At 37.2% G+C, this 12,245-nt stretch overlaps 1 protein-coding gene across 2 annotated transcripts; it reads left to right on the forward strand.

Annotated features, from left to right (window-relative positions):
- The first annotated feature begins 2,807 nt into the window (after window positions 1–2,807).
- Window positions 2,808–11,764, forward strand: LOC113107834 (probable glutamate receptor). 2 transcript variants are annotated; one of them, XM_026270603.1, is made up of 10 exons: window positions 2,808–2,886; window positions 3,092–3,173; window positions 6,544–6,575; window positions 6,675–6,854; window positions 7,115–7,341; window positions 7,419–7,516; window positions 8,349–8,566; window positions 9,524–9,743; window positions 9,915–10,159; window positions 10,934–11,764. In XM_026270603.1, the coding sequence occupies exons 2-10, from the start codon at window positions 3,113–3,115 to the stop codon at window positions 11,027–11,029; spliced, it is 1,377 nt and encodes a 458-aa protein (XP_026126388.1). In that variant the 5' UTR covers window positions 2,808–2,886; window positions 3,092–3,112; the 3' UTR covers window positions 11,030–11,764. The 2 variants fall into 2 exon arrangements, with proteins under 2 accessions (XP_026126388.1, XP_026126389.1); XM_026270604.1 differs by having other exon boundaries at window positions 2,866–2,886; window positions 3,097–3,173.
- The last annotated feature ends 481 nt before the right edge of the window (window positions 11,765–12,245 follow it).

Below are 12,245 nucleotides of genomic sequence, written 5' to 3' on the forward strand. Positions count from 1 at the left end.
ATTTGTATTTATTAATCCTTGCTATCATTAGTTAATAAAAATGCAGCTCTTCATTGTTGGTTCATGTTATACCTCTGGTCCATTCAATTATATTAACCGATATAGATATCCTTGTATATTTTTGAAAATTTAATATTGTATTAGTTAATGCTGAAATTAACATTAACTAAGATTAATAAATGCTTTAGAATTATATTCATGGTCAGTTCATGGTGCAGTTTCCTTTGCAGATGCTTATAAATAATTACTGAGTAACTACAAAAGCATAAAACATAAACATAAACTCTCTAAACATTCATCAGCCTCTTTTGAGAAATGAAGGCTATGGCCAGCTGCCAGTCCAGACTCAAAACAACAAGACAAGAAGTTATCACAGTCTCTAGTTTGGCAAGACTCACCAAACACCAGCTTCAGCTGCGACACTGAGAAGAGGACTCTGGGAAACTGCTGGCTTTTAGTCAGAGTTTTATTCTGATAAATAATAAGAAAGAAGTATAATGAACATGTTTGCATGGTACGACATTGTTATGGACGGCAAACAGGAGAAAAAGCTTCAATAATGCAAGGGAAACATGAGTAATATTAGCATGCAAAGAGATGCAAGACCATATTCAAAAGTATAAATAAGCATTATGTAGTGATATGCTATAAATAAAATCGTTAATAGTCTGTTTGAGTGTATATTTCTGTATTTGCTTTGATGGGAAGAGTAGCATAGGGAACAATTCTCAAAATACATTTTTAACTATTAGCATGCCAATTATTAACATTTTGTCTCTTTATTAGTATTTATAAAGCACATATTCTGCACAATCATATTCTACATCCCTAATCCTATCCAATACCTAAATTTAACAACTACCTCACTAACTATTAATAAGCAGCAAATTATGAGTTTATTGATGCATAAGTCATGGTTAATGGTATTAAAATAAAGTGTGACTAAATTGACTCATTTTAGCTGTATAAAATGGAAATGGATACACTAAGCTCATGAGACTAACCTTTCATACAGCACAAAAGTAAGACACGCTGCAGAGGTTGAAACTGAAATGTACCACATCAGGGTCCGTTCTGTTGGGCTATAAAACAGATTTAGGCCAGCTATTCACTGACCTTTCTTTGAGCGTCTGCAGAGAATATATGTCTCTTATTGTATGTCTCCCAGATCCATGCATTTCCCTTGTCATGCAGAGAAACTGTCACAAGGACTGTATCTCAGCAGGGGTGGACTTACTCATTAGGCGAAGGAAGGCGACTGCCTTGGGCCCCCTAAAGCCAGGGGCCCCCCTAAAAAGCTTTTCATATAGGAGTTGCGTATTGAGCGCTGACATATGAACGGTTGCTGTTTCGGTGTTTATTATCACGACAACTGTCCGAGTCCGTGGCGCCTGCACTGTGAGTACCACGAGCACTCAGACTGACTTCCGATTTAGCCCCGAACCATGCCAACAATTGATCAATCGTTTGCATGCCAAAGTTAATTTCTGCATAGAGATATTGCGCCAAAGAGAAGCAGAAAATCATCCTATACGTGCTTTCATGAGATCGAGTTAGCCTACAACAATTAATTTGTAAGGGGGAGGTGTTATGTGCTAGGGTCTATATCTGAGGCCCGTGCAGGGCTCTAATCCACTTCATCCAGTGCTGTTTTGTTCTCATCTGTAAACATGCTCTTGATATAAGTATTTATAGCCATTTAACGTGCGTGGAAAATTTCGAAACACTGGACACAACTATGCACAACATTGTGCCGCAGCATGCATCAAAACAAAAAAAAGAAACCTCAAGCCTGATCAGAGCAATTCAGGATCACCATTTTACCTGTCCCGCATGTCTTTGGATCGTGGGGGAAACAAAGCCCATCATGTCTTGTGCAATTGCAAATTGTGTCTTTAAAGCTGACATCTAGACAAAGAAAATGCAAATTAAAAATTCTGAGAAGAATGGCTTCACCCTTTCCAGCCCCTTAGCCCTGCACAGAGAACTCCTGCTGAGAAAAAATGTCCCAGAATAAAGCCTCGCCCCACACTTGATGTCCAATTACCTTTCAGACCAAAAGATCTTCTGTTCGTTTTTTTCTTTCATTTTCACAGTGCCAGCTTCTACTGAAAACTGTTATCGTCAAGACCCAAGATGTTTTGAGGATGGCCCCCTTTTTTAACCCTTAATGAGTTCAAAAACACCATGACCTATTCATCGTCTCTTATGACGGACGTGTTGGATAAAAGCTCGGGCATGCCGAGGGGCCATGGTTACCAAGACTACGATGGCTGGTGAGACAGACCATAGTCGAAGCCTTCTGTGAGGCTAAAAAAAAAAACGCCTTGGGATTTACATGACTCTTTGAGTGACAGAGATTGCATGCTGTTGTCGTTCTAACAAAAGTTCACTTCATTAGGATTCGAGCGGCAGAGCGTGTGTTTATCACAGTGGGTCAGTTTCACTTCACTTCTCGAGTTGCGGCTTTGGCTTGCCATGATGCAGAGGTTGAAACCCCTTATGTTCACGCCAGGTCCATTCTATGGGGTCATAAATTAGGATTCGACCATTTTAAAAAGGCAAAAGAAGTCTAACAATAAAATCCAGCTCTCCACTGAATGTTCTGTGAGCATCTGTAGAGAATCATTTCTACACGCCCTGTGTACTGCAAGGCTCTCAGATCCCTTGTTTGCAGGATCACATGCTTGTTATTCTTTGCCCAAGTTTCAATCTCCCATAAATCCTTGTGGATTTGTTGTGGTCAGACACACCCCTTTCCCCCCACTCAAGACCATCCCCTGTTCTCTTATTGGCTGTTGTTAGTCTCTTGGGTGTGTGTGTAAGCTTTAAATAGTGTGCTGCCTTATGCATTGAGCAATAATAAGGGGTTTACTACAGTTTAAGGTAAGCTTGTTTTTGCCCATTTACTGTTTTGTTTAAGCATTTTGATCTTGGTTTTGTCTGTGCTGTACTAATGTAATATTTAAAATTCTTAAACGTGTACAATGTCAGATCTTTAAAGAGATCAGCTGAAAAGTAAAATGCATTTATTTGAATTTTGAATTCTTGAATGAATGATGTTTTAATAACACCATGTGTATATTTCCAGAGCAGGTTATTGGCAGTAAACATGACTCCACTAGGACTCGTCTTGGTCTCATCAGCACTGCTGGCTGGGCTCTGCGCTGCAGGTAACATCATACTGTAATATCAAACATTGTAAGACAAGCTGTAGGTGAACGTTCAGCTGTGTTTTAAGATCAAGCTCTGGGTCAAGACTGAGAGTTAGACAGCAAAACTACTGGGTATGCTCACATCAATATAGCATCATTTATCGTAGACTGTTCAACTAGAATGTCTAGGTTTATGGTGTAGACATTAATAAAACACGATCTAATAGGTAGAAAATTGAATTTATTATTAGCTTCCGGTTTTTGCTGCATCTCTTCTAGCCACGAACAGGGTTATGCTTTTTATCGCCTCATTAGAAGATTAACCCTATATTTTGAAGTAATTATGTTTATATTTACTTTTACATTTACATTTAGACTTGATTTTACTCATGAATAAAGAGAAAAATACCTATAGGAAATCCACTAGAAACATTTCATTAGTAGATGTTTTGGTTTCATAACTTTTTTTTTTCATCTGGGATAAGTCATTTAAGATAATCAAATTAGAAAAAAACAAGGATTGTAAATCGTGTAATTCATTGACATGAATGGGAGCACTAATGGACTGTTTAGATCTCCTTGCAAAACATAAACATGAAAAAACTTGCCAATACATTTTTTACTATTTGACTTTGAAAACATGATTTACGTGTTGTGTTGATTATCATCATCATTTTCAAACTAGCGAATCTGCCATGGCGCGAGCGAAATGGGGAAATGAGACTTCGATCCCAGAGAACGGACGTGCACAAAAATGTATATGCTCTATAAATCATATTTTAGCATGATTTCTGTGAGGGTTAGGTTTAAGGGTGGGGATAGGTGTGGTCATTCAAACGAATAAGCCACCTAGTAAAATATGTAAGAATTACTGTGAGATCGGTGTAAAATGCCCACACATTGCATTTAAATAAACGTGCGTTTTGATTGGTAATGACGTTATACGTCATTTCATGACGACAGACGCAACGCGATACTGTCATTATTTTTACGCCCGCTAGAGGGTGCTTAACTTTAAAACGTCAATATAAGTCGTATTAAAAAAATGCTTGCACAAACGACCTATATGGTGGTTTTTTGTTGGAGGACAGGCTGCCCTAAGTGCACCTGTGCCATGAGCACTTTGATCGTTAAAATAGGGCCCATCAGGATTTATTGACCTTTTATGTAAATTTTGAGTTGTTTCTTAGATTTTTCAAGGATTTGCCCATTTTTTAACCCTTGATGAGTTCATGAACACCACGAGCTATTCATCATCAGGACAACTGAAATCATTTCATCAGTGCTGTGTGATGATGTTGTCATTACAGCAAGGATTTCAGGAGTCTGAGGTAAATAGGGTTTAAAAGCGCCTATAACCAGACGGTCCACGTAGATAAAGCCAATATGTGCCTGACACGGCATGTTTGAGTCTGAGGCACTGCACTGCGCTGGCACTGTCTCATGACGTCCCGCCAGGCCTGGAGCAGTCGGCATTCAGACCGGAGAACACTGCTGCTATTCACTTCAATGAGTGTGATTAATCAATTAGCCACCGCTAACCAAGCAGTCACTAATCCGGGGCAGCCCATGACATGACTTCAGTTTTGATGGCATGTACATTTTTCATGGTTTGAAAGGGAAGATGAGAGTGTCAGTGATATGCTGTGACACTGATGGAGGCCTGCTGGGTGTCGCACGGATGAAACTCAGACAACAACAACACATTCTCACCAGAAGCTGGCCGGGCTTATTCAACACTGCTCAACTTTAACTCTAACATTACCTACAAAACTAGAATAGACACAAACTCTTGTGTGATAATATTTTTAAATGCAGTTTTTACTACTTTTATGATTCTTTTACAGTGTCTTTACATCTTTTTGGTTCTACAGTCCCAGTTTATTGTAATAGCTTGGAAAAGAGCATGTGCCAGTCCTGAAATATCATGTGGGTTGGGAATGATGTAAGGTTGAGCAAATAACTGAATTTACAAATTTTGACCTTTTTTTGCATTTTGCATTTTGCACTTTGCATTTTGCACATAAGATCACCAAAAATGCCTTTTTAATAATAATTATTATTATAATTTCTGAAAAATGTATTGTTCTTTTTTTTTTTTTTTTTTTTGCATTTTGCATTTTGCACATAAGATCACCAAAAATGCCTTTTTAATAATAATAAGTATTATTATTTCTTAAAAATGTATTGTTTTTTTTTTTGTTTTGTTTTTTGTAAAGACAATATCTTCTGTAAAAGCTACAAATCAGTGTGGCTCTTAATAAAAAAAAATAAAAAAATCATGTTTAAAGACCGAGGATCAAACTTAAAGTTGCTGTGCAAAAAGAGTGCCACAATTGAGTATACTCTCAAACATCTTACATATTTGTACACAGTAGTATTAATATTAAAGGAATTGGATAAATTAATTTACAAATTAATGAAACCCTTAATGAAAAACCCTTAACAGTGGATGTTATATTTGACCCATATTTTAGGCTTCAAGCAACAACACTTTGATTCATGATTATAGACTGACATTCATGCATCTCTCAGAATGTCTGCTGGCTAATGTGAACTGGTCTGCATTAAAAACAGGATCACAACAATAAAGAGAGCATCTTTCAAGTGGACTCAGATGCTGCAGCCAGACGAGTGGGGCACTTTCCCATCATTTTGTAAGCGCTTTCTTTAGAGAGTCACTGGAACGTTCTCAAACTCTCACCGCATCCGTTCCGCTGCAGGAGGCAGTGCACTCTCAAAAGCCAGCTTTTGTTTATTTCCAGCGATCTCCTTTTATGTCTCATTTTGTCAAAGCAAGATTAGTGGCCATGAGGCGACCGTTTCACCATTGCGCTGTAGCACAAGTGGGGCATTGTCTGCATCCGCTAAATTTGGGAATATTAGTGGTTGTTTGAAGAAGAGTGCAAAGTACATCCCAGCGTGACAGAATGCTTCATTAGCAGCCAGGAATGCCGTCCAAGTGCTCTGACCTTGTCAGATTGAGACAAGCAGTGTTTTTTCCCTGGTTCTGTTTCTACTCACTGATTTGAAAATTGGATTAGCTCTAACTAACATCTAAAAGCCAATTAGAGGCAAGAAGAAAATCATATTGTGTCATAAAAAAAACTACCACTCACTGTTTTGAACAAATTCTTAACCCTAAGCATTAAAGGGACAGAAAATCCCGTCATGATTCACTTTGCCTCAAGTTATTCAAGACTTGGATGAATTTAGGTAACCTAAGAGTTTTTCTTCCCATTGGCTTCCATTGTATTTTTGTCCAAACTACAGAAGTCAATGGGGACCAGCAACTGTTTGTTCAGTCTGATCTCTGTAGTGATGAAGAATTATTGGAGGATTCTCACGGATTTGTATCTAGCTAATGAAATGTTGTTTTATATTTTAGGACCAAATGTATTAAAAGTTACAACCATCAAGGTAAGTTAAGTTAGTTACATCGGGGATGCTCATTTACGTCTGTAATAATAATATAACTAAATCATGTTTTCGGTTGTTATTACTCACAATCCCATGCAGGAGGAACCTTATGCAATGTCCAAAGGCTCTGAACTGGAGGGCTTCTGCATTGACCTGCTGTCAGCTATCGCAAAGAAATTAGATTTTAAATATGATGTTAAGCTGGTGAAGGACGGCCGGTATGGGAAAACAGATGACAGCGGCAACTGGAACGGCATGATTGGAGAAGTAGTCAGAGGGGTGAGTCGCTTTCGTCTTTGGAGTTAAGTAGTTGTAATTTGGAACCATTCATACATTTATGGTTTGTTTCACAACGATTTGAATATAATCATGATTTTTATTCGTTTACTTCTGTGTTGGTCTTGAACACATGAAAATGCAAAGCAATGCCTTTCACATCCAACCATCTGCTTCTAATAAATCTTGCCTGCATGTACTGTATTATATGTAAAAGTATCCAAAGAAACCATATCTGTGTTATGTGCTGCTGTTTTCTACAGGAAGCAGACATCGCTGTGGCGCCTCTGACTCTTACAGCTAAACGTGAGACAGCTGTGGACATGACCAAACCCTTCATGCAGACGGGTCTTAGTTTCGTCCTAAGGAAAGACTTGGTCTCTGATGACTCTCAGTTCTTCAGCCTCCTGAGCCTGTTCTCCACTGAGATGTGGATGGGTGTGCTGGTCGCCTACCTGCTGACCTCCGTCTGCATCTTCTTAGTGTCACGGTAAGGGTGGGATGATAAATCCATGGCACCCTGAAATGTAGGATCATTTTTATTTACCATTATTTTGATTGTTTTAGGATTAGCCCGTGTGAATGGAAGCAACCAGAGAAAGAAGAGAACTCCTTCACGCTCTCACACAGTTTTTGGTACACCATGGGAGCAATGACTCTTCAAGGTACCGTAGGATAATCGTGGTTACGAGTATTTACACCCACGCAGACTTCAGAATGAAAGGAACAATACAGCAAAACAGTTTGGCTCAGACTGGTTTCTTTTCAGCAGGATTTACTTGGATTTGGATTACTTGTATAATTTTAAATGGTTCAGAGCCAGTTTATGAATAACAATGCGGCATACAAGCAACACAGGCTCATATTGATTTGCAAAAAAATCCAAAAATGTACCTCTATATACAATTCCCTTTATTTTCCAATTGAAATGCAGTAAAAGACCAAATATTTTATTCACTTTTGCACAAATGTATGATTGCAGTGGCTTATTTGAGGTCATTTGCTTGAACAAAACAATCATAAATAAACCTCGAAACACTTCTACATTGCATTGCATTTTAATGTTTACCTTATCAGCTGCATATGACTTTCCAGGCATAGTAAACTTGCTCGGGTGCGCACCTGGTATAGCACTGCACTTGGGATGAGGAGTGATTGTAGACAGTATGTTATTTTCAAACATGATAAAGCATTAACTGTTTAGTGCCATTTCATTTCTGAACTGCTATGACATCCAAGATAACCAAAAAAGCAACTAAGGTTAAAAAAAAAAACATTGCCATGTTAAATGTTTGACATAAAACATGCGCCGCTTGCTGAACATTTTACTTTGAAAGTGTCGTAAAACACGCAAGAAGCAATGTAATATGATTTTCCGGAAATGTTGGCACAGGCATGTTCTTCCAATGAACCTGATTTACTGAATTACCTAAAAACACATCTGCAGTGACTTGTATTTTCTTAAAAATTTGAAGTTCATTATACATTTTTCTGTAGGTGCTGGTCCTCACCCCAAGGCTCTTTCGGGACGGGTCATTACCTCTATCTGGTGGCTGTTTTCATTAGTGCTGCTCGCATGTTACTTCGCCAACCTCAGTTTATGGCTGCATTCAGACAACCAGCAACAGTCGATCAAGAGCTTTGAAGACCTCGCTAATCAAAACTTGATCGAGTACGGGACCATTAAAGACTCTTCCTCTTTTAACTTCTTCAAGGTAAGACACGGTATTTATAATAAACAGAATCAGTTCGTTAAAATATATAATATTATTAAAACGTTGTATATATAGTAGTTTCTTCAAGAATTAAAAAATACTTTTTCCCTACAAAGCCAACCTTTTGTGACCATTTTCTTGAATAGTTTCAAACTCATAAGATTTTAGTTTATCTTCTGAACACAAATGAAAATACCATTTTAGTCTAAAGTCTTGGTAATCAACATTTAAACTTTAAAAGAGACATGATCACTTAATATGATGAAGGTATTTAAATAAGGGTTTTATTTACACGTAAACATTGATCAATGCACATACATAGACAACATTAAATATAGTCAGCGGCAGCTCAACTTAAAAGATGCATCTGTTCATAATATAAAATGAATGTGTCTTTTCAGAAGACTTTGATATGTGTACTTTTATGATATCTTTATCTCTAATCATGTTGACTCGTCTGATGAGAGAACGTTAAAGACACTTGTATCTTTGATCTAAAGTCTTCTGGGTTTTGGAACAATTTGAGGGTGAAGTAAATGATGACAGATTTTTAATTTCTCTTTAATCTGTGTTTAACACAATTTACATTCAACAATATTGATTGATGACTGACACTAATTTGCCAAAAAGTCATATTCTATCTATGAACATAAAAGGAATGCAACTCTTGCAATGCACTCTTAAAATAAAGGTGCTTCATGATGCCATAAAGAACCTTTAACATCTGAAGAGCATTTCTGTTTCTCAAAATTTATTTGTGGCGAAAATAGATTCTTCAGATTATAAAAAGGTGAGAAGGAGATGGTTCTTTAAGGAAGTTTTGACTGAACTGTTCTTCTATGGCATCACTGTGAAGACCCTTTTAAGCAAACTGATCTGAATTGTGAATCATTTAATGTCAGTTGGTTCAGCAGCTCTCAGCTATGTTTTATAATTATCTTTATTTTCTTTGGCCAGAACTCAGACAACCCCACACACCACAGGATCTATGAGCACATCAAGAATGCCCAGAGCTATTCACTCAATGCAGAAGAAGGTTTCCGCAGGGCTCTGAAAGGCAACTATGCGTTCATCGGTGAGTCTGTGTCCCTCGACCTGGCAGTGGCCAGATATTGTAACCTCACACGTGCTCCAGAAATCATCGGCATGAGGGGGTACAGCATCGCCGCGCCTTTAGGTAATTCTCATTTTTAGACACAGTACCATGATGATTTATGGTTTCATGTCCCATTTTTATTACACTGAATACCACTGATGTACCATGTAAACATATGAATATTGCAGTCAGTCAGTATTAGCAGTGCTTCCTGAAAGGTCTCATTATGCATGTGTTTGTTAATGTCCTTAGGCTCTCCTTTGGTGAAAAACCTAAGTGTTGCCATTCTGAATCTGAGCGAGTCTGGTGAGCTGGATTATTTCCGCAGTAAGTGGTGGGCCAGCAGCTGTATTGCCAAAAATGGCAAGAGTGCTCCACTGAAGCCCACCAGTCTGAAGGGAATCTTCTTATTGCTGGCCCTCGGTCTGGGACTGGGGCTTTTCTTGGCTCTGATGGAGCTGGCCGCCAAATCACGCAAAACTGCTAACAGTCAGCAGGTGGGTCCAGTATAATCACGTAGGGTCCATTTTCCATCTACATCTGTGACAGGTCAAAAGTTTGGAATAATTACATTTGCTAACACTTTATTTAAGGTGTCCTTGTTACAATGTAATTATACATTTAAGTATTTAGTAATATTAATTAGTTACACATACTTACTAAATGGTAAGGGTTAGGTTTAGGGTTCGGAATTATGCATAATTTATTGTTATTGTGATAGTAAGTGCGTGCAATGTGTAACACGCGTAACTGCTTTGTACTTTAATATGTTTTAAAATGTAATTAATCCCTGTGATCGAAGCTGTATTTTCAGCATCCTTACTCCAGTCTTCAGTGTCACATGATCCTTGCTGCTTAAGAAACATTTATTATTACCATCAATGTTAAAATGTTTTTTTTTTTTTTTTTTTTTTTTTGCTCTTTAATATTTTGTGGAAACTGTTGCTCAACCATATATAAGTTTTGGGTCCGTAAGATAAAAAAAAAAAAAATACTTTCATACTTTCATTCAGCAAGGATGGATTAAATATCTCAAAATGTGACAGACCTTTATAATGACACAACAATTCTGTTCTTTTGAACTTCCTTTAGCAAAGTGTCACTGTTTCCATATAATAATAATAAATATTAAGCAGCAAAGATTTACAAAATCTTTGTACATACATGTACATACATACATAAAACAATACTGAACAGAAGTGTGTTAAATTGACCCGAGGCTATGGTACACAGAGAGATTTTGAAAGTGAAAATGACCTTGTTTCTTACAGAAATCCTGCTGCTCTGTGATGTCTGCTGAACTCAGTCAGCGCTTCAGAGGTGGAGAGGCGATGACACCGGAGCCCTCTGAGAAAAGCAAAGCCTAAATAGCAAAGCCCCAACAAAGCACTGACACACATTCATTTAATCACTTAATGTTTATTACATGCACAACAAAGTTACTCCCTACTAACCAGATTGGCTGGGTGAAACTCATGAAAGCATCACATTTTTGTCTTCAAAATTGAACAATTCTATATTTCTTAAAGAGAATTAAGCCAAATATAAGGAATTTTACTTCTTTTTTAATAATTGAAGAACATTTTAATGTCAAATTACAATACATTGCAATACAATATGACCCATGTTTCATGAGATTCAACCAGGTAACAGTCCAGCATTTTATCTATAGACAAAATGTGGCTCCATTAATTTTATTAAGCATGTCTAAGAATTAGTTAAGGATTCATCATTAATAATATAGCTTGTTATATTCTTTCACTGCAAGATCAGTTGTTACATAGCTATAGGGTAGTAAACACCCCAAAAGTTTGAAAACGCCCAAAATGCGGACCGAACATATTCATCATCTAAATGACTGAGATCAGCCCTATTGCTGTTTTAACAGCAGAACAATGTTTGCCATGATGAGTAAAATTGTGATATTAGTAAAAATGTAATTGCATACACATAAGGTTGCATTTTCTTTTATTTCTACTTTAATAAAATGATGCATGCAATTTATATTCCCAGTACCCAGAAAATATTCATTTTCTTATTGTATGTTAAGATAATTTTCTTAACAAAAATAAAAATTTGAAATATGCTGCTTGCATATTTAATTCTTGGTTTCAGTATAATTTGTTTGTGTATTAATAATTGTACAATTCAATGCAATTTTATTTATTTTTTTAACCAATGTTTTGGTCTAAGTATACTATGTATGTCTGTTCTGCTCCAGGTTTTCTAGGTAAGGGAGAGCACACTTCAAAACATGCCACAGATTCTTTATCAAATCAGATTTTCACCTGATCCTTTCTTTTCACCTTGAAGTTCACTTGTTTTGTTTTTGAGCCACTACAGTGTTTATTCAGTATTTTTAGATCAACTTCTTTCCAAGCTTCATTTCTGTAGCAGAATCAAACAGGCTCTCTTGCAGTATCTCACTACATTTTGCATCATCCATCTTTCATTTGTAAGAAAAAAGTCCCGTCCCTAAAGAAGAACAGCATGATGTTAGCACTGCAGTACTTCACAGTGTTATTGACCTGCGGCCACCGGGCTGCAAGATTCACAGCACACATAAGGCTTTCAATCTGAAGT

The sequence above is a fragment of the Carassius auratus genome, chromosome 8, assembly GCF_003368295.1.
Source record: "Carassius auratus strain Wakin chromosome 8, ASM336829v1, whole genome shotgun sequence".
Lineage (NCBI taxonomy): Eukaryota > Metazoa > Chordata > Actinopteri > Cypriniformes > Cyprinidae > Carassius > Carassius auratus.